At 36.2% G+C, this 24,159-nt stretch overlaps 1 protein-coding gene across 1 annotated transcript in view; it reads left to right on the plus strand.

Annotated features, from left to right (window-relative positions):
• GBE1 (1,4-alpha-glucan branching enzyme 1) overlaps positions 1-24,159 on the plus strand; it is a 307,590-nt gene that overhangs the window by 34,173 nt on the left and 249,258 nt on the right. Inside the window, exon 2 of the mRNA XM_023548170.2 lies at positions 23,891-24,060. Within this exon, the coding sequence (XP_023403938.2) occupies positions 23,891-24,060 (170 nt within the window). The remainder of the gene's footprint in view (positions 1-23,890; positions 24,061-24,159) is intronic.

Here is a 24,159-nt window from a genome sequence, read left to right on the forward strand (position 1 = left end):
TGAACCCGTGTATAGTATTCATTCCTATCACCCTAGAAACTTTCTTCCTGAGCAAGGGCTGTGGTGGCGGGGGAAAATGGTTATCCTACAGCGGGTCATTTTGTTCACCTGGTTTTTAAGAGCCTCCTCCTTCATGAATATTCTGTGGTGGGTATTTATGTGGAGCGGGAATATCATTGTTGTTATTTGTTGCCTTCAAGTTTACTCTGACCCCTGGTGACTGTATTTATAATAGAATGAAAAATCGCCCGGTCCTGCGCCATCCTCACACTTTTTGGCACCATTATTACAGCTATGGTGTTAATCCATCTCATAGAAAGTTTCCTTCGTTTTTTCTGACCCTTTACTTTACCAAGCATGATGTTCTCTTCTAGTGACTGATCTTTCATGATGACATGTGCCAAAGTAAGCAGCACAAATCCCACAATCCTTGTTTCTAAGGAGCATTCTGGCTGTAGGTCCTCAAACTGATTTGTTCTTTCTTCTGACAGTCCACGATATGTTTGATATTTTTGCCAATGCCACAATACAAATGTGTCGGTTCTTTGATCTTCCTTTTTCATTGTCCAGCTTTCGCATGCATATGAGGCAAATAACACTCTATACCTATTCTGAGAGCTCAGCTAATAAACCTCTCTGTCGCCAATATTTAAATTTCTTTCCAGGTTCCTGCCTAGCTGCTTAGATATTGTAGTTCCTAGCCAATGAGTTAGTGCAGACTTGTACTTATGGCTACTTCTCATTCCACACAAGGTGGGCAACCAGATGTACCACCTAGTTCTGTTCACAGGGAAGGCCGTCGTTGAGTACAGTTGTAGTATACTCATGTGCACACATTCTATGTAAACGCATCCATTATCTACGCCCATGTTTTATCCTCCCATTACCTGGCCATTGGGAACTCCCTATGAGCCCAAATGCATGTATTAAAGGAGACACAGCAACACAGTAGGAACAAGAGTTCAAGCCACTCATCTGTGTTTAGCTTACTTGTGTCATCTGGGCCTCGTTGGGCTTAGTCTTATATATACCACTTCCATTTTCTAATGGAATTTCATTTGACATGTTGATTTTGAGGGCTTAATCGAAGGTTTTGTTGCCTAGTTCAACACGGGCATTCTAATTTCATAGTTACTTGATATTTAATAAGCAGGTGACTAAGCTCTACTAGGGCCTAGAAGTAATCTAGGAGCTGCTTTTCAAATAGGTCATAGTTATCATAGAGGTGGGCATGGGTATCCTTTGATGTGGCCACACTTACCAGTATCTTGAGGCAGAGAGCAGGGTAGAGAATCTTGGAAGGTGAATTTGGAGGGACAAATAGAAGATGCTGGACATACTTTGAACACTGAAGATTTTCCTCAAAATTTTAGTGACAGGTTGAAAAGTGATAGAGAGTATTATAAATATATTTAATTAGCTCTTCTGTTATTGTACATCTCTTTGTATAAGAGGGCATCAGCAATGATTTGGTTTGGGATTACAATTTAGAATTAATTTCTTAGTAGTGGTTTTCTCGTGCCTTTTTTGTTGTCAGGAAACTTTTTTCCTCCTATCCTTCCTTCCTTCTTTTCTTTCATGACTAAGTAATAAATAGAAATACTTCCTAATTACCATTGGAATATCTGGCTAAGCTAAAGGTCTCAGCTTCAGACTGGTCTAGTAATTTACTGCTAACCAGACATACTGTGTCCAGTTTTCTTTTCTGTTAATACTTGCCTGTCTTTGCTCTTCAGAGGAAAAATTGGATACGGCGATTTCATATTATTTCCATTTTCTGTGTTGATGAGCTAGCTCTGTGGTCTGAGTAATTAGAAGATGAAGAATATAATTGAAATAAATCAGTTTCTCTAGTGTTATTCTAGATCCTCCTCACCCTCACCTATAGAGTTCATACTTCATAAATTACTAAATTCTTTGTACTTTTTTATTTTTTACAAAGTTTAAGTTACTTTCAATTCATTTAATTATCTTTCAAGTGACAGCCATTTTTGGTTCTGTAATATGTGTATAAAGCAGATTCTTGCTCAATGAGACATTTTAAACTCAGAAAGTTTTGACATTGTCCTATTTTTTCATCGGTATTATATCTTTTGGTTCATTTGCAATGTATTATAAAGTTTATGATTTAATAAACTATATACAAATAAAATATGTACTGCTAAGAAACTAGTTTTTATTGGTAGCACTGTAGTAATTGACAGGTTACTTAATTCTGCTATATAATTAGCTAAGATGGTTATAATTAATCATTGTAAGAGTATCTTCAAAAATAATCTTCTGCCTTGGCAATTCTGGCTGGGTGTCAATTTTAGGAAAAAAGGCTACATTTAAGAATCTGTTACTTGGGAGGCCGTCAGGACAGGCTGGAATTATGAAAACCAAATGTCACTTCAATTTATTCAGAATGAATTTATCTTCAAAAAGAAGCTTAAAAATATACTGCCTACTTTTTTTTCCCCCTCTTTTTGCTGGGAGTCTCATTGTATATTGACATTCATATTCTCTACTGTACTTTAGCTTGAAATTGTTGTTAAAGTTTCTTATCATAACATGAAGAATTGCATGGGAGACATTTGGCTTTATGTTATACAATGCTGAATGGCAGCTAATTAAAAAATTACTTATCTGTAGCCATTTAAATATAGAAATTTAACATGTCTGGATTGATAACACTTCTTAAAATTTTAGTTTATTGTTCTGGGAATGCCTTGGCCAAATTTCCATCTATTTTTAATGACCCTCTGAGACTCACCATATAAAAATCACGTTTTTTTTCTTTCTTTCTTTGTCATGGTAGGTTAGTGAACTGTACCTGTTTCTATTGTTCTTAAGTAATGGTAAGATCAGTGGGTCTCTTTCTTAGAAGTGTTACACATATTGCGTGAAGGAAAGAGGATACGTAGCATTCCCGTTGGAAGGGAATTTTGCCAGGAATTAAACTTCTTTCTGTTTTCGTATGTTTGTTAGATAATACCAAGTATCCTGTCCATTGAGCCTGCCTGAGTTTGGTAATTTAGTTGATTGGATGTCACCCTGACCATCATTTCTGCCTTCAGGAAGAGAACAAAACCCCCCACTCCTCCCATCATGCCATTCTTCATTGTAAACCTTTGAAGAAGTCACCAAGGCAAAGCCACATAGTCTGGTTTGGCAACACCACTTTGCCTGGTGAGCCACATCAGTCTGGGCTAACACTAGGACATTTGGAGTATCTTCTATTGGTACAAGCTTGAAACACAGCTCATGTAATGCCCCTATGTCGCTTAGCATCTTGTATATATAACTCTTGAGTGGTCACTGCTTCTTTGTATTCGGAAGTGGATGTCTCATTGTTCTTATAAAGAAACCAGAGGCCTAGTATAGAGAAGGGTCATTTTCCATGGATATTATCAATAAAGATGTGTCTCAGAAGAGTTCTTAGGTGGTTTTTAGTATAAAAAATATTCTGAAGAGGGATGGATTGTTAGATACTAGAATCCTGAAAGGGGAAATGTGATTTTATGAAAAATAAATATATTTGAATTTTGTCAAAATTAGAACAGTAGGTAAAATTGAGTTCTTGATGTGGTTAGTTTCTTTACAGAGGGCAAAATTATTCCCCTTTAAATTATTAGTTCAAATAACCTTTATTAAACAAAGCTTTGCCCACCAGTAAACATTTAAAACAGTTTGGTGTACATAATAGTGACATGACAAAGTTTTTGTTTAAATGTCTGTTCGTGGGCCCTAACTCAGAACTTGGGTCCAGTAACAGGCAATTTCGCAAGCATCTCAAGAACCTGGATTTTGGTAAGCAATTCAGTTGAGTAGGATGCAGGAGAAACAATACAGAAACACTTTTTGTAAATAATCTGTAAATTCAAAATGCAATTGTTAGAGAATTTATGTGATCAAGCATGTAAAATTAGTGTTAGTATTCAGTTTGAATATGGAGGCATTTTCACTCTTTTTCAAATGTTAGATTTGCAGTTTTTATTTTGGGATAAATGAACTTTTGTTTTTTATGAATGGTAATTTTTTTCCTTTCAATGGAAAACAACATGTTTATGTAAATCACTGCTTGCTAGACTAAGGCGTTGTGACTACAGAGAGGTTTTGTTGCTGTGTAGAGAAGCCGTGGAAGCCGGACATAAACATTTTGGAACATTTTTATTTTGCACTTGGTTGGGACCTTTCGCTTTCTTATTTGTTTGTTTCTGACGAGAAGAATAAATTTTCTCTGTCCTGAAAAGTCTGTGATTCTTTTTAGGACTAGTAAGATCTTTGAGAGCAGATTTCAGTAAAAGATGACCATTTTATCATAAATCTTGATATCACAGAACTGTAGAAAATAATTCAGGAGCAGTATCTCTCTCACTCATTATCATACTTGGAAGCATTTTCATCTTTAAAATTTAGAATGTTAATAAGAGAATGCTGCTAAGTACTATTTTTAATGTGAACTTGGAAATAAATGTAGTTCCATTTAAAGTGAGTTGTATGTGCATGTATTATGTATATATGTGTGTGTCTCTCTCTATGTATATATGTATGTGTATATATATATATATATTTTTTTTTTTCCCTGCAGCTTCGTTTGAGCTTCTCTCAATTATAGCTATGTTCACTGAAGCAGTACAGGAACAGAAAATGGTGTCTTATGAAGAAAAAACATCAAACATACTTTTCTCAGCAGTTGTCGAGGTGCCTGGTTTATGATGGGGTAGGGTTATTGCCAAGGTGTTGATTTTAGTGGCAACTTAAAAGGAGGGGATTTGAAACCTAGTGTTTTCCAGGGATTAAAAATAAAACAAAGCAAAACAAACAAACACAGCCAAAGCTGCAGCTTTGATTTCGGAGTTGATTTGTGAGGCCACATGACTAATGCCTTTCATAGTACTGCACTCTGGCTGTAAGCAGGGGGCCGGGCAGATAGAGTGGCTGCAGATTCGTAATTACACGGCCACCTCTGTCTTCTGTGGGAGTTTTTAAGGAGAAATAATGTTACTCTTGAGGGTGCAGAGCTGGACTTTTGTGCTCTCGTGGTAACCAGTCTGAGAAGAGAATGAGCATGTCATGCTTCAGTGCCACTGCTATTAGTATTTATTGTTTGTAAGCGTGGTTTTGAGAAGGTTGCTGGAAGTAAGAAGAAAGGAGGGAAATAGGTATCGAAGCAAACAATAATAAAATAGATCTATCACTAGGACTCTGTGCAACAGGCAGCAAACTAATTTAAGATGTATTGCACTGTTTTTTAAGAAAACGCACTATACAAGGTGAAAGATTGAGTGGTTTATTCTATTGTCCTATCCTTGCTAGTTTTTACTCAAATATAGCGCCTTTGATATTGCAGTCATCTTTTAAAACATTACTTTTACTTCATGCCAAGAATGTGTGTTAATTTCTGGTGTACAGTGGAGGTGGCATTTTGAGAATGAGTATGTAAGACAGGGAACCTGCAAACAAAGTAACATGAATGGGCCAGGGCACAGAAACAAAGCCATTCCCTGGAACGATGGGGCAGGGTATCAGAAAATAGCCCGCAAACTTCTTTAAAGTTGTCTTTCAGAAGCAGGTGGAGAAAACCAGCCCCAGAGACAAGTGCAGAACGTCCACTTGTGACTGCTGTGTGACCTTCCACCAGGGGCATTGAGGGGCTGCAGCAGCAGCCGGGAGACTGCACAGGCACGACATCCCATAATAAGTCCTGCTGCGAATCCCACAGGCCTCCTGGACAGAAACCATTTTGGAAAGCTGCTGTACGCGCACCATAGTTAACATATCTCTGCCTGTGCCTATGAATAAACATGAATCTTTTCCCACCCAAGAACTTTTAAAAACCCAGGCCTGTCTTTTGTTCTGTGAGACTGGGGTAAGCGTTGCTTTAAGGCCCTCCTCGTCTCCAGTTGCAAGCCTCTTCAGTAAAGCTTTGCTCATGTGGAAAACTCTATGTGCCTTACCTGCTTATTCTTGACCAGTGAGAGGCAAGAGCCTTATTCTGGTAACATAAGGAAGTATCAAGGAGCTTGTAATATGTTATATCCTTGAGGAAATGATGCTGTCAGCAAGTAACACTATGGAGCCCTACCAAACCCTGAGTTCCATGAGGACTGGGGCCAAGTAGTATTCTTGTTTTTTCTTCTTTAGCAATTACCATAATCTCAGGTTCCTTTAATTTTTCTACTATCGTAAGCACCTTATGGTAAAACACGTTGACAGAACCATTTATTCAGCACCTTATTCAGCCCCTATTCCTTGATGGATGCTGTGCTAGAAGCTGAGGACATAAAGTTAAACACAACATGATTCCTGGCTTTATAATTTTATTCCATTGTGCCTGCTTTATACGTAATAGGTACTCTATTACGTATAAAGTAAAAGATTATATATGCGTGTATGAGCTACACACACACACACACACACACACACAAAACCTAAATGTTTTTCAGATAAATGAATAAATAGATTGAAGAGGGTGGCATAAATGGGTTAAAGGGTGTCAGGGAAGTAGATAGAGTCAATAAGCTTCAAGGTTTTAAAAGGCCTCATATATTCATTTCAGCAGAGTGGTTAGTGTTAGCAGGTCATGTTACCGACTTAGATACTTATGTCTTCTATAATAGTATTTGAACAGTAAAAGAGTTAATAGTTTTCATTATTTCACTTCCCTCCTTGCCTCTCCATCTGATCTTCAATAAATATTCTCTCAGTCTTTTGTTAAAACAGAAAATTGGATTAGATGTGCTCCACTGTAAAAGTTTTCTATTATTTTTGGAACAAATTCAAGGTTAATATTTGTAATATTATAGCTAAAAAAAAAAAAAAAAAAATTTTTTATCATAATTTACTTCTTACTGCATTGTTGTCTTTCCATGTTTATAGTAGAAAAAATAGAAAAAAAATACACAAATATGGAATAAATGATTAATGAGCCAAATATCCAGATGATTTTGATATATAATTTTTGAAATACTTTTCTCTATATTAGTATATGTTTCAAAATTGATTCTTTTTCACTTAGCAGTATATTATGGACATCATTTTATGTCAATTAGTACAGATCCATGTCTTAGTTATCTAGTGCTGCTATATAACACAAGTGAATGGCTTTAACAAAGAGAAATTTATTCTCTCACAGTCTAGGGGGCTAGAAGTTCAAATTCAGGGTGCAGCTCCAGGGGGAAAGCTTTCTGTCTCATTGGTTCTGGGTGAAGGTCCTTGTCATCAATCTTCCCCTGGTCAAGGAGCTTCTCAAACACAAGAACCCCAGGTCCAAAGGACTCACTATTCTCCTGGCTCTTGTATCTTGGTGGTATGTGGTCCCCCCATCTCTCTGCTTGTTTCTGTCTTTTACATTTCAAAAAAGATTGGCATAAAACACCCCCTAATCTTGTAGATTGATTCCTGCCTCATTAACATATCTACCACTAATTCTGCCTCATTAACATCGTAGAGGTAGGATTTACAAACACAGGAAAATCGTATCAGATGACAGAATGGTACACAATCACACAATACTGGGAATCATGGACTAGCCAAGTTGACACACATTTTTGGTGTACACAATGCATGATGGTCCAACACTTTGTAATATTTCATCTGTGAATGTAGAAAACATATTTAATAAAATCATTTAAGTGATATGCATGGTCAGTGTTCAGTAGTTAGAAGATATTGTGCAAGAATATTAATTCTAACAGCGAAGTTATCCTGTAAAAAGTTTGAGAATTCTTTAGAGGACATTGAAATTGGTTTGAATGGAGAGCCAACCATTGGATTAACCACTTTTAATGGTATTGTTATGATGATGATTATTTTTAAGATACCATAACATAGAATTAAAGATACCTTTTAAAATTCTCGTTCTGCCAGTAACTTGCTGTGTGACCTTAACATCTCTGAGGTGCTTAACATCTGTGATCCTTGTTTTCCTCATATGTGCAGTAAAAATATAATTAAATGACTTAATTTTTTTTGAGCGTAGTAATTGCTCAATTATAAGTGGCAATTACCATAGTCTCAGGTTCCTTTAATTTTTCTACTATCGTAAGCACCTTATGGTAAAACACGTTGACAGAACCATTTATTCAGCACCTTATTCAGCCCCTATTCCTTGATGGATGCTGTGCTAGAAGCTGAGGACATAAAGTTAAACACAACATGATTCCTGGCTTTATAACACCCAATTCTGGTAGGGAAATTATGTCAGCAGGGAAATTTTTAATACTCTCTGATTATACCATGTGGCAACTTGGCCAAAGGCTTTTGTAAATCCAGCCCTGGGAGAGCTTGGCCCATGAGCAATCAGGAGCCTATGCAAATTTGCAATTTCGGTGGTTTTTGTTTATAAATAGGCCAGAGCAATAACTCTCAGTTCTACTAAGTGCTCTGGCCAAGGTGCTTTGGGAACAGAGAATTGAGAACCCTTGGTCTATGAGCAATAGAGGCCTATGTGAGTTTAAAATTTCCGTTGTACTGATTTTGACTAGGTTGCTACATTAAGCCAGCCGATCTGCACCTGACCATGGGGATGCTGCAGGACAGGGCAGCATTTTCTGTACAGGGTCACAAACGGATTTAGTTGTACTTGAAAGGGATTTACAGTAACTGGGCTTTCTTTCAAATTTGCTTATGGTCTCGGTTATAGGAGTTTAATTTGGTATGGGGACTCTTGATAATATAAGTGAAGTTTATAAATGTTATTTTACATCCATACTTCATTACAAAACCTATAATGTTCATTAACATTTAAATACCTTATCTCAATCTCAATTTGGCAAATATTTAGAAGAATAAAATATGCAGTTTGGGAGACATAATAAAATGAGACATGCAAACAATATTTAGAAGTCTACCGTGTTTGTCAAACGGTACTCATACTTTCAGGCCTAGTCTGTTTAGTCTTTGTTGGGTCATTGGATGTAAAAAAGACAGGTATATGTATGGGTGTGTGATAGGTATATGATGTGTGTATGTATAAGATTTATGTAATTATATATATATGGCTTGGATTTTTATAACTTAAAAGAAATTGTAGGTATATTTTACCAATGTTGTGGGTCACTATGAAAGCTCTTTGTGGTTTTATAGCTGACAGAATTTTGAAACCTTTGTCTCCCTCAGTAAAAGCAAAGAACTGTCAGAGTATTTGATAGACCTTTGATATTTCACGGCTATTTAGTCCAAAAGATGTGGATTTTTTGCTGGAAATATATATATCTCTCTCCTTGGACTCTTTGATATATATTAGTTCACTGTATCCTGTGCCATTGTCAAAGTGAAAATTGATTTATCGTTTTCAATGTGAAAAAAAATCACGAGGCCATGGCCATCTAGCTGTATTTAAGAAATCCAGGAGTGTTATTGGGCTGTTGATTGGCAAAGTGCTATGTCTGATCTTTGACAAAACTTAAGGTAACAACAACAACAACAAAAAATTAGTATTTACCAGTTTTCATTTTATCATTGATATAATAAGCATCCTGTTTGAAACTAAATTTTAGAGGCATAAATAGTACTTGGTTGCCTATCTTTCTTCAGCTCGATTAATTCAAGTTCATTTTGTGGCATACCCAACCTCCAAATAAAAATATTGTGAGCAATGAGAATCACTACCAATGTGGTTTCTGCCCTTTGTTAGGGCTTTGAAAAATAAAATAGGAAAAAAAACACCCAAAAAACAAAACCGTTTGTTGTCAGGTCGATTCATACTCATAGCAACCCTATAGGACAGAGTAGAACTGCACTGTAGGGTTTTGAAGGAGCGGCTGGTGGGTTTGAACTGCTAACCTTTTGTTTAACAGCTAATTGAGTCCTTAACCACTGTGCTACCAGGGGTCCTGTGGGGTCCTGTGGGGTCGGAGGGGTGGAAAATAAATAAATAGGGAAAAAAATTAAAATCCTTTGTGAAGTCACTGTAAGTATGATGACTTTTTGTTTTCTTGAAGTTGAGTTTTGTGGGTTTTTTTTTTTTTTGGCCATTTGCATCACTCTTATCTATAGCAGATTTTTTTTCTTCAGAAGTTTTGCTAATTAAACATTATTTTGTTATTTAAGGACTACCAAGTAACAAATAATTTAAATTTAATGTAGATGTTCAAGTCAGCTTGAAAACTGTGAAACACAAAATTTATCAATGGTAGTATGCTTAGGGTTGTTATGAGTTGGAATTGACTGGATGGCAATGGGTTTGTTTTTTTGTTTGGTTTTATGCATAGTGGTTAAGGGCAGATACTCTGGAGGCGAACTCTTGGATTTATATTCCAGCTTCACCCACTTATTTTTCACCCACTTAAGGAGCCCTGGTGGTGTAGTGTTTAAGTGCTTGGCTGCTACATGAATGGTTAGGGGTTCAAACCCACCAGCCACGCTCCATGGGAGAAAGATGTGGCAGTCTGCTTCCACAAGGATTACAGCCTAGGAACCCTGTCGGGCGGTTCTGCTCTGTCCAGTAGGGTTGCTGTGAGTTGAAGTCGGCTCGATGACAACTGGCTTTGGTTTGATTTGCCTGTGTAATGGGAATACAAATAGTACCCATGCTGGGTTGTTTCCAGGGCTCAGTTAAGTTAGAATTTGTTAGTTCCTTAGAACAGTGCTTGGCACTTAGTAAGTACTCCAAAAGTGTTAGTATAATTAATGAGTTTTGATATTTCCAAATTATTATTTTTTTCTCTTGACAAGTGGTTTTCCTTGTTTTATTGGCTATGCATTTTAAGTTTTATAGTATATGCAAATAGTATATATTAAAAGGGTTTTTTATATATGCTATTTGTATATACTATAAAAATAGTATATATACATAGTATATATTTTGAGAAAAAGATAATATTTAAAATCATGTTACCTGTTTATGGCAAAATACACACTTTTTGGTATGTGTGGGCAGTGTCCAAAATAACCTTTGTATTGGGGCACTTTTTTTTTTTTTTATTTCTCGGTTAGGACCATTAAGACACAACCAAGAATCAAAGTATTTTAGAGTATGGATCATAGGTTCTTAGGCCTGACTGGAACATTCCAATTCAACTTGGAACCTAGAGCTCTGGGTAGCAACTTTATTTTCCTCATGGTCACATGGCTGCTACATGGTGATTATAATGTTTTTGACAGGTTTTGAGTTACTGTGGCATTCACACTAAAAGAAAAGACATATTCATCATGTCTTTTAATATATGCATTGGTACAATGAAAGCCACATGAGTAAGATTCCAGTGGTGATTTAAAAGATTAGGATTGATTCTCAGCATGTTAGGTGGCCTGACATTCAGAGCAGCACAGCCATTGTCCAGAATTTGTGCAACCTGGTGGAGGACCTAAAGCCTCTTTCTCTCTAACCCAAACCTCTGATCATTGCCATGTAATTTTTCCAAAAAGAAAAACCGGATCACAGAAAAGCAGACTGTTATTTGAGCCAAGAGCTGTTGAAACATTAAGTCAGATTTCTTCCTAGAAATCAGTAGACTAAGACTGTGTTAGCTCGTGTTTCATATTACACAAGAGAAAATAAACTGAAAGGTCAGGTGAACAGTTACAGCGTTGCCCTTTTCCAAGGTAATCAGCAGAGCATGTAGCAAAGACGTGAACAGGAGCGTGACTGGAAAGAGAGTGGCTGATAAAGAGGCTGGCGGCTTATAGTGCTTGGGACAATGCTTGACACTACCAGGCCTGACCAGATGGGCCATCTCACAGGAGTTACCTTCAGTAATTCTGATTTATTACGTTCCAATGATTTTTTTTTTTCCTAGTTAGACAGTCAGGTTATCACATTGCCAGAAGACCCCAGAGATTTTAATATTGACCATTAATCATACCTTGGTAAACTGCAAGGGCAATATATCATTAATTTGCTTGCAACCTAGAGACAAGACACAGTGATTAAAATTAATTTCCCGCTACATTTTGTTAATTTATTCTAATTAATTAATCTGTTAAGTAGTCACAATATGTTTACATTAATGGCTATATAGTAGGTTCTTTAAGTTGAGTCATTGAACATCATTATATTTCCAGGTCCTAAAGGTAGAATTTTAGAAATAAGTACCTTATTATTTAAAGAAATAGGGAGTTGTATAAGGCTTTCTAAGTTATACTGCTAAGTGGGGTATGTCTAGTTTTTCATGAATTGAATAAGAATATTTCCTTTTTATCTGAAGTGTTTAAAACTGGAAAGGTTTCAGAAATAATTTACCCCAATCCCCTCACATTAAATATCTATGGGCCATTAACAGATTAGGAAAAACATTTAATAGCTATTTACTTTTAGGGCAATATTTTAAATAATAACACCTTTAAGAGGTTTTTTGTTTTTTTTTTAAGAGGTAATTTTGAATTGACTTTATCACCTGCCCCTTCCCCGCCTCCCCGCCTCCCCCCAAAAAAAGAAAAGATTCTGTATAACGATTTCTATAGAGCCCTAGTGGCACAGTGGTTAACAGCTCGCCTGCCAACCAAAAGGTCGACAGAGTTCAAATCCACCAACCACTCCTTGGAAACCCTATGGGGCAGTTCTGCTCTGTCCTATAGGGTGCTATGAGTTGGAATTGACTCAACAGCAATGGGTTTGGGTTTTGGAATATGTAATCATAATTTCCACATAAATCTTATTAATTCGAGACTCAAAGTAGACAGTATCCATTGCATTTAACTTTACTTAGGCCAAGTAACAACAAAGCTATTGTTTGAATTCCTGAACGCTTGTGGCACAGTTGTTAAGAGTTTGGCTGCAATTAACAGGTCGGCAGTTTGAATCCACTATCCACTCCTTGGAAACCCTGTGGGGCATTTCTACCCTGCCCTACAAAAAAAGGTTGCTATAAATCAGAATAGACTCAATGGCAACGAATTTAGTGTTTTAGTTTTATTCTATAAGATTAGAAAATATGAAACCAACTACTGGTTCTTAAAGATAGTTAAAGATGTGTTTATCAGATGGGTCACGGTACATTTCATTGTGTTTTAGGGATGGTACAAAAGTGATCAAAATTAGTACTATACTTAATGTTTGCTTATAATTACATTAATATGCAGATCTTATTACTGTACTGTGATAAGCATGGTACGATTGTTCCAATTTTTTTCAAGGTTTCTTTTTTTACATAGGATTTTCTTCATGAATTGTTAAAAAAAATGGAAAGACGAGGCATGACATAAAATGCTTAATGTTTTTGGCTGGGCAGCTATATGTAAGTGTAGCTTTCCTAACATCAGTGGTGTTATAGTCCTGTTTTATAAGTGAGGAACTGAAACTCTGAGATCATTAAGTGAAAAATCTAAGGTCAGTTTACTCTGAGATCATTAAGTGAAAAATCTAAGGTCAGTTTTCTATTGGGCCTAGCAACAGAACTCAGTCTTTTATTTCTAAAATCTGTGTTCTTTCTAGCATGTCATTATGTCTGGCACATAGTAGGTGGTGCATACCAATTAGCCTTACACTAATTCAGTGTGTGGAAAAATCCCATTTAATTAACATCCCATCTTAGATCTTACCAGTATAGACATTGGTAAGCATTGCAATAATTAGAGAAGCTGCTTGAGTAAAAACCATAAATCTGCATGATGAATTTGCAGTTTGAGCAGAAAGAGAATCATGGGAAGTAACCATCCACACCCACATTTTATCAGTTCTCCAGGGTAGACCTAAACCACAGAATAGTTTGTATTTTTCTTGATAAGGAATGATTGCTAAGAGGGATGCTTTTTGGCTCCTGGCAGCAAATGGTGTCTTGACTGGATCATCCCATTCCCTAGTTTGTGGTTTGTTATTCACTTTTGTAGATCCATACATTTGATGCTGATATTGCAACCCAGATGATGAGTTGTCTTCTTACGCATAGCCAGTTGCTTGGTACACAGGACATTCAAGAGGAAGGGTGAGGAATTTATCTGAGGACTCCTTCTCTTCCTGGACGAAGTTTACCTCATGGGGCCTTTATTCCTTTACACATCTGCGTTGTTGTATTATCTGGGCTCTCCAGATAGCCAGTTGCAATCCTGAATCTCCATAGGCCCAGTGGATCAAGTGTACAAGGTCCGTGGAACTGAGCAACTCAGAGGGCACGTATGTTCAATATAGTATAGTTACTACCCACTCATCGGTCAGTCTGTGGTATTGTGGTGGCATGAGTGTTGCTATGATGCTGGAAGTGTTGCTACTGGTATTTCATATATCAGCAGGTTCACTCATGGTGGCCATATTTCAAGAGAGCTTCTAAAGTAAGATTTGGAAAAAAGGTCTGGCGATGTAAATTAGCCAGTGAAGACCCTATGGATCATAACAGAACATTACCTGATGCAGTGCTGGAATATGAGCCCCTTAGACTGGAACCAAACCAAAACCAAACCCACTGCTGTCGAGTCGATTCCAACTCATAGCGACCCTAGAGGACAGAGTAGAACTGCCCCATAGAGTTTCCAAGGAGCGTCTGGTGGATTTGAACTGCTGACCTCTTGGTTAGCAGCCGTAGCATTTAACCATTTTGCCACCAGGGTTTCCCTTAGGTTGGAAGGGATTCAAAATACACAGTGGCCATAACAATGAACTTGAACATAATGAGTGATCGTGAAGATGATGTGGGACTAGGCTACATTTCATTCTGTTGTACATGGCTTCACCATGAGTCAGAGCCAACTTAATGGCAACAAACAGCAACAACAATAGTACAATTACAGTGAATTATTGTTTCTGTGTATTTTATCAGGTTTTTTTGATATTTGAATTCAACAATATTATTGATTGTATTTATTATCATAATAGTGTGTTTATTCTGATTTCATCAGATTATGGGCTAGGTACTGCACTATATATTTTAAATATATTATCTCATATGAAATCTTATGAAATAGGTTCAATTATTTCCAATTCAGATTAGGAAATTTAGGTTTAGTGACAGCTAGTAAAAGGTAGGATTGGGATTCAAATTCAGGCACAGTAATCCTAATCTTAATCCTGACTCTCATCATGTTATCACCATTGCCTAGCCGTCTGGCAGGTAATGAGTGTACACTAAATATTTGTTCATTGAGCACTTACTATGTGCTACAGTTTCCGGTGATTGGGATACATCAGTGTACAAAGCCAATAATTTTCCTTGTCTTTGTGCAATCCTACCTACTCTGTTCCCTGGTTGTAAATCTTTATCAATACCTTCGTGATGCTTATTCACTATTCTTTGCTTTTTGCTTGACTGTCTTCCACACATCCCAAAGAATGTCTTGAAGGCGTAGACCCAGAAACGTCTTCCATTTCCATGTTTTTAGTGCCTGGCATAGTAGTAGATTATACAGTTGGTACTTGGTAATGTTTGTGGAATAATTAAATGATTTTCACTACTCCTTACTTGTCACCTTTTCTTAATTGCTGTCGTTTCTACTGTTTCCTGATAGAAGAAGTCAAGAGTGCATGCCAAGTTGAATACAGATTGGAAATGACACTGAGATTTTAAATGGCATTTTGAACATTTATAGATTTGTTTGGCTATCAGTGACATTCAAATGTTTAAAAATAAACAATAGCATTAAACAAATAAGAAACTGTGTGTACTCTGTCAATTCCTTGCACTCTTTTCATTGATTGATCTTGCATAAAGAAAAAAGGATTCATAAATCCCTGTCTTTTAGCAATCCATTTAACAATAACTTCATTTATCTGTGGAAACTGCCTATTAAAATTCATCCTTCAAACTACTGCCTTTAAAACATGTTTCTGATCGTATCAGTTATCTCTTCTGTAAAGGTTTTTTATTTTTATTTGATTTATTTTCTGACTGAAAACTATCTTTTCTAACCTGATTGGAAACTAGATTCCTTCAATATCTTCCTGCTCTGGCTACTCACAGCCAGTCGTCATACCAACAAGAACCACCTAATCTTTACACGTGTAATGCCCTTCTCTGTCTTTTTTCCAGCTGTCAAAATACTGCTCATCCTTCAAGGTCTAGCTCAAATGCCAGCTACTTCCTAAGCCTCTAATCTCCTCTCCGCCTGGTCAGAACCACTGGTTTCTTCCTGTTGTCTTCCTTATTCTTCTTTTTAACTCTTGCTCATGTCAGTCCTATTCTGTCATTACTTGAACATTCAGTCTTTTCCACTGGAATGGTGAACTTAAGGGAAGAATCTTGTTTTACTTAGAATTGTTAGCACACAATAAATATTCTTATCCTGAAGTAAATGGGTTGGATAATTTGTTGAATTTATTTGCCCTTATTTGAGAAACGTAAAACCTTCACTTTTTAAAGTTCAAATACTTCATCTACATCTGATAACATTAATAAAAAAACATTAATATGTATGATAATTTTGTATATTCTGAGTATTTTTCTCTTAAAAGAGGAAGATACCTGAAGTCTTTTTTGAGGACACTTTAAGAACTTATTTTTTTTTCTTTAATAATATTTTATACTCCCTTCCTTTAACTATTTCCCCCCTTTTTAGCTATCAAAAATTTCCCTTGAACTTTCACTTCTGTGCTTTTTTTTTTTTGCCGTTAATCTAAGTGTCTCCCAGGAAGCAGATGACAAAATAAAATTTTGGTGAGAATTTAGCTAACCAGGAAAGCATTTCTCTCATGGGTTCTTTGGGCTTCAGTCCCACTCAGAAGTGCTTGAGAATGGATTCTGTATCCTAGACATTTCCTGATGTAGGATGAGTCGTCTCGCCTGACATATCTCCTTTGTTCACAATCCTGTCTGAAATTAGAACTATCTATATAACTGATCTAGGGTGAACTTTCTTCCAAGAAAGAAATATTTTAGCCTGTTCTATTTCCACACCTGTCTCCTGCTACTTCCCTACAGATATGTATTTTTTTCTGACCAATCCAATTGATAATTTCTTCCAATTTTTTTTTATACTTTCCTTAATCCATACATCCAGATCAATATGGAATACCTAATATGTGTTATGTGTAAGTATGCTCTATTTTTAATTTTTTATAGCAGGAAAAAATGGCAGTGGACTTTGAGGAAAATAATTTTAACATTTGCTTGTGACCAACATACACATTTAAAATCAAAAGAAGTGATACAAGTAAAAGAAAATTGATTAAAAAGTTAAAGATAGTATTGGCCCTCACAGAGGTGAAGAGAAAAAACAGTAGCCAACATATATTGAGTCCTTGCTGGCTTCCCTGTGGAGTGGCTCCCACTGTGATTTCATTGATTCCTTACAACCTTTGAGATTCCCCCGTGTGACAGATGATACCAAGGAAAAGGGAAATTAAATGACCTGTTCAAGGTCAGAGACAGTATGTAACAGAGTTCGGATTTGAACCTAGACAGTTGGTTTTTAGAGACTGAGTTACTATTATTATTACATATTTATCTGAGCCTCTATTTTTTTTGTTGTAAAAAAAAAAGAGATTAAAAACATAGATATAGAGATCAAATCTGATAATATTTATAACAGCACTTTATGTCTGGACAAAATGCTAGTTACTGTAATAACTTCATTTTATATTCTTGGTTAACAAAAATTTGACCCAGTTTTTAGATATCCTGTAAATTCATTGCAAAGTATTAAGAGAGATGACTGTAGAAGGAGAGGGCACAGCCATGATGAGATTGCTGTATCCTCAGGCAATTTCCTTTTTGAGCCACAGTGATTTCAAAGTGGAATGTGTATTTCTGTATCGCAAGCTCTGTAGGGCTGACCTTGAGGGAAGTCAAGATAGTTAAAGTAATATCATGCTATAATCCTCTTTCCATTGAAATTTTAATAAATGAGACATTTGAACATACTTATGAAACTTCTGAAGAACGGTTTTAAAACTTCAAATAAATCTAAAAATGTATTGTTTATTATAACTAAATTCTCAATAACATTATTACCACATTTATTTACGCTCCCTAAGTTCATATCGGAAACTGTGGTGGCCTAGTGGTTAAGAGCTAAGGCGGTTGGAATCCACCAGGTGCTCCTTGGAAACCCTATGGAGAGTTCCATTCTGTCCTACAGGGTCGTTATAAGTCTGAACTGGCTGGACGGCAATGGTTTTGGTTTTTTTTGGATTAAGTTTATATCTGAAGGAACCCTGGTGGCATAGTAGTTAAGTGCTCGGCAGCTAATCTAAAGGTCGGTGGTTCAAACCCACTGGCAGTTCTGTGGGAGAAAGATGGTAGCAGTCTGCATTTGTGAAGATTATAGCCTGGGAAGCCCTATGGGGCAGTTCAGCCCTGTCCTTCAGTGTTGCTATGAGTCAGAATAAGACTTTACGGCAATTTTGTTTTTGTAAGTTTGTATCTTAAAAAAACAAATAAACAAAAAACAGCAGTAGCTGTCCTTGTATTGATGGAGTATATATGTATACACATATATACTTTATATATATGTGTATATATTATATACATCATTTTAACCCCATATAAGTGCAATTTTTTTTGTTGATTTTCTTTACCATTTGTTCATTTTATTGTATGTTGTTTCTTATGTCATTTAATATAGATTCAAATTTCTGTATAATTTATAACTGAATGATATCTGCATATTTTAAGTATTTTGAAATAATTGCCAGTGTTTAGAGAGAGCTCATAAAAAAATCTGGAATTCTTTTTGTTCCTGAATAATTACCCAATTTGGCAAAACATGCTTGGTAACCATGGGCTGTAGCTATTAAATAGAGGTTGTTGCTTTTAGATGGGCTTTTCCATCTCACCAGAGTTCTTATCTTTCAGCAGTATTTTCTGTACACAAAGGCCAATGTCATTTGCCATTCTTTTGTTATCAGGTTTGCACTGTTATGATTCTTATGTGGGAGCTAGGTCTTCATATTTATGATTCCTGCTTGGTTGCTGTGGGTGGTTCAGTTTGTGTCTCCTAGAGTAAGCATGGAACCTTGGTAGCTGCTAACCAAGAGGTCCACAGTTCAAATCCACCAGTCTCTCCTCGAAAACCATATGGGGCAGTTCTACTCTGTCCTATAGGGTAGCTGTGAGCTGGAATCGATGCCACACAACTTTTTTTTTTTTTAAAGAGTAAGCACTGTCAAAGAGCCACATAAACCAGAGACTCCATTAGTCTGAGGCCAGAGGAACTAGATGGTACCCAGCTACCACCAATAGGGAACACAACAGAGAGTCCCTGATGGAGCAGGAGAAAAGTGGGGTGCAGAACTCAAATTCTAGTGAAAAGACCAGACTTAATGACTGAGATTGGAGGAACCCCGGAAGACATGGCCCCTGAACTGTCTGTTAACCTAGAACTAAACAATTCCTGAAGCCACCTCTTCAGACAAAGATTAGACTGGACGTAAAATGATACTCGTGAAGAGTGTCCTTCTTAGTTCAAGTGGATACGTGAGACTAAATGGGCAGCTCCTATTCAGAGGCGAGATGAGAAGGCAGAAAGGGACAGGAGCCGGTTGAATGGACATGGAAAATCCGGGGTGGAAAGAAGTGTGCTGTCACATTGTAGAGAGAGCGAGTAAGGTCACATAACAGTGTGTGTATAAATTTTTGTATGAGAAACTAATGTGAGCTGTAAACTTTCACTGAAAGCACAATTAAAAAAACAAACAAACGAATAAGCACTATCAGTGAGACTGGGTTATGTCATTTCATGAAAAGTAATTTCTTTCAAATAATAGATTAAACGTAACTTGCATTTTTAAAACCTATGAATTTGTATGTGTGTGTGTACGTTACATACAGTATGGAAAAGAGGGAAGTCCACCAATGCCTACTCCTCCCATACGCCACCCACTGTCGTCATGTCGATTCCAACTCATAGCGACCCTATGGGACAGAGTAGAACTGCCCCATGGGGTTCCCAAGACTGTAAATCTTTAGGGAAACAGACTGTCACATCGTTTTCCCATTAGCAGCTATTGGTTCAAACTGCAGACTTTTTGGTTAGTGACAGAGTGCTTTAACCACTGTGCAACCAGGACTTCTCTCCCATATGCCACTACAGTTCAATGATCAGATTCTGTAGGGTATCTTTCCAAGTCATTGAAGCAGGTGGTGCCCATGGTTGTGCTAGGAGGTCCAAGCCTTCTGCCTGACCCAGGGCAGAGGAACTCAAGCCTGGACAGGCCCTATGAAATGAATCTACCTGCCATCTGTAGCTATATTAATGATTTTTAAACACAAATATGATACTTTGTGGAAACTGTTCTGCAGCTTGCCTTTTTCCTAGTCTATCTTGAAGAATTTTACCTATGAGCACATTTTGCTGTAGCTCATTCTTCTTAATAGCTCTTATGTTATTTGTTTTCACATTTTATCCAACCAATTTTCCATTGTTGAACAGGTAGGTTATTTTCCATAGTTTGTTATCACAAATGAGGCCATAATGAATATCATTGTGCACATAGTTGTCTTTGCTTTCTTTTGTGAAATATCCACAGGATACATTTTTAAAAATGGAATTCTTTAGTTGAAGAAAATGTGATTTTGAAATTTTTATAGCTGATGCCAAATTGTTCTCTAATTTATAGTCCATTAAAGGGTGTTTGAGAATGCCTCCCCACCCCCAACCCATCCATGTCCCCGCTGTCACACTTTTAGGTGGAAAATGGAATTTTAAAGTTTAGATTTGCATTTCTTTGCTTATGTATGAGGTTGAGCATCTTTTCATGTTTATTGCAATTTGTATTTATCTGTGAACTCTTGGTTCCATTTTTTTGTTGTTTGTTTGCTTGTTTATGACTTTGTTCTCTCTAAAGTCATTTTGGATTTAGAGTTCTACTTTTTCATGATTAACTTATAGTTCCAAACACTTTATTGGATAAGCCATACTTTCTTTACTGATCTGAAAAGCCCTTTTAGTGTTGTAATCGCCATAATATGCTCAAGACTCTTTCAGGATGCAGTTTGGTTCCGTAGATCTATTTCAAATGGTTTTCATTCCCCAAATTTTGTAAATGTAGTTTTTCATACCCAGTAAAATTCCTATGAACATTTCGTACAATTATGCAACTGTTTTAATGATGTAAAACTTAGTTTTAGAAAAAAATCATTTTTCTTAAAACAGTACATAAATAGAACAATTCAAGGGATATTGTTAAAAAAATGCAAAAATCCTCACTGATATTAGGGAAACATCCTCACAATATTAGGCGAAGATCCTTCCTGATATTTTTATATACAAAGATAGGTAGATAGATGTATAAATAGGTTGGAAGGTAGAACTATAATGAGATAATGATCAAAATAAATGTGTTAAATTTAACTTTAGCTAATGTAGTGTATTTTAAACAAAGAAAAATAAACTAAAGTAAAATGAAAGCAATTGTTGAAATCCATGTACATGTTTTTTTGTTCTAAGAGATGTTATTTCTTCACATGCCTAACTAAGATTAATAAAGAAATTAAACAATGTAATAGGACAACCTTAAATTTATTCAGTGTTGAGTGACTCACTGCTATACAATAAGACAGTCTGAACACTCTTGTACTTTATTTTGCTTTAGATCATCTCTTTATTTTTTTAATAATATTTCTCCTTTGTCCATTAAGAATCTTTTTTTGTAATCACATTTGCACAGCTCTGCAATTGGTAACGATTGATCTGTGTGTAAAGAAAGTCAGTGCTCATTCATACTGCTACAGTTGTCCATTCTTGTTTGTTTTTGTTAATCTCTTAATTGGCTAGTTTTTTATGGAAAAAAGTTTTCTTCAAGAATGGTTTGTTAGTGTCATATACTTCATATTATTTTTAAGTTTGACAGTATTTTTAAAAATGCCTTCAGACTTGAGTAGGACTTGCCTTGTATAATATTCTTAGATCACCACTTTTTCCTTCTGAGAATTGTGTTAGTTTGGCTTTGTTTTCTTTAGGCCTTTAAGGTAAAGCTCCTTTAGAAAAAAATACCCCCACCCCTTTCATTTTTGTACCTGGATGCCTATAGACTTATTTCTTTATTATATGCATTTCAGTAGCTTAAAATGGGATATGTTGAGTGGGAGTATTTGTGTCCCTAAATTTTCCTGAAGCATACTCCTTTTAATATGCAGATTTAATTTTGTACTTTAGAAACATTTTCAGTTTTATATCTTTTATATCCCTTTTATCTCCTTTTGCTCTTCAGTGACACTGGTTATCCTTATTTAGATCATTTTTGTCTATTTTTCATATCTCTTTCATTATTTTTAAAGCATTCAATTTCTTTGTCTTTTTCTTTCCTATTTAATGATGTCAGTTTCTAATTATTCATTTAACTAATAATTTGTATTTTTGCTTTATGTACATTTTATTAAGGAGCCCTGGTGGTGTAGTGTTTAAAGCGCTTGACTGCTAACTGAAAGGTCATTGGTTCGAACCCATCAACTGCTCCATGGGAGAAAAATGTGGCAGTCTGCTTCCGTGAAGGTTTATAGCCTGGGAACCATATGGGGCAGTTCTAGTCTGTCCTATAGGGTCACTATGAGTCAGAATTGACTGGATGGCAGTGGGTTTGGCTTTTGGTTTGGGACATTTTATTCCTTTTGATTTATTTATTATTTCTAATGATATGTTTTGTTTCTCCATTTGTTTCCTTAAATCTGTAGTGTCATGTTACTTCACATTCTGTTGCTTTGTGGTATAATCTCTCAACTTTTGTTTTATTTTTTAAATAATATTTTATTGTGTTCTCGGTGAAGGTTTACATTGCAGTCTAGGTTCCCATTCAATAATTTCTACACAAATTGTTCAGTGACATTGGCTAAGTTTTTCACAATGTGTGAGCATTCTTCAGTATTTCCATTCTGGTGGTTCTGTTTCCATTTATCTAGTTTCCCTGTCCCCTTATATTCTCATATTGTCAACTGTTTAGATCTCAGCTTTTGTTTTATGGAATTCAGTTTTAGTTAAGTGGCTGTCGTTCTCTGTTCAGCTCAGCTGGGGTGGTCTTCATCAATTACCCTATCAAATGTTTATATTTCCTCTACATCCCTTATCAGAATTCATGCTGTCTTTCTGGGAATTGCATTGCTTTCTCTGCAAGGTATGGGGAGTGCAGGTCTGCTTAGTGACAATGCCCAATTCACCGTGTAGCTCTAGAACCTTCGCTTCTGAGCACCTGCCTCATGGTTCACTTCCTCAATTGTCCCAGTTTCTCCTTAATTTGCTTCTTTCAGGATGTGGGGATGTTAATGAAAATCGATAGCGTTTTGTTGCTGTACAAGTATGGACTCTGGGGGACTTGTGAGCGGGTCAGAAGCCGCCATGTGCTGCTGTTCTCTGTTCTGCTTGGGACTCTTCCGTTTCTTCTCCTGGCCACTAGTAGTTTGACATTAGGTTATGTCCTTTCTATGTTTAGTTGCTATAGGGCAGGGGTAGGCAACTACAGCCCACAGACCAAATCTGATCAACCACCTGTTTTTGAGAATAAAGTGGTGTTGGAATACAGCCACACCCATATATTTGCATATTGTCTCTGCCTGCTTTCTTGCTCCAGCAGCTGTACAGTTGAGTATTAACAAAGACTATATAGCCCTAAAGCCTAATATATGTACTGCCTGCCCCTTGCAGGAAAAAATTGCCAATCTTTGTTATAAGGCAATTTTATTTTTTTTGTTGTTTTTTTATTATTTTATTTTTATTTTGTTAGATGCCAAAGGGGAGAGATGGGGGGATTCTGCTTCATTATATTATCTTGACATGGATGTGACTGTACAGCTTATTAAACAAAACAAAACAAAACAACATGATATAGCACAACCATCATATTTCCTCTATTACACCAAAATTCTTGAAATTACAAAAAAAAAATATTAGTTGGATTAGTTTAGCTTAGTTGGGATAGAATTTCTTATACTGTCAGGTAGAATACCTACCAGGTAACCTTTATAAACAAATAAAATTATTCATATTATTCCTCTTTAAGGATGTCTTTTTTGTTGTCCCTTCTCAATAAGAAAGAAACAGCTACTTAATTACTCGAAGACTGCAGTATTTAACTTTCTAACTTTCTTTCTTTCTCATTTTTTCTAAGGTATAAGCAGTTTAGCAAGACTTTGAGCAAAATTGGAGAAAATGAAGGTGGTATTGATAGGTTTTCCAAAGGCTATGAATCATTTGGCGTCCACACATGTGCTGATGGTGGTTTATACTGCAAAGAATGGGCCCCTGGAGCAGAAGGAGTTTTTCTTACTGGAGTCTTCAGTAAGTATTTTTGAAAGCGTTGACATTAATTGTAATATTGTATTTATCTTTTAAAATATAAACTCATTATTTTTCATGTATTCAACTATATGAAGATTA

Source organism: Loxodonta africana, chromosome 20 (assembly GCF_030014295.1).
Source record: "Loxodonta africana isolate mLoxAfr1 chromosome 20, mLoxAfr1.hap2, whole genome shotgun sequence".
Lineage (NCBI taxonomy): Eukaryota > Metazoa > Chordata > Mammalia > Proboscidea > Elephantidae > Loxodonta > Loxodonta africana.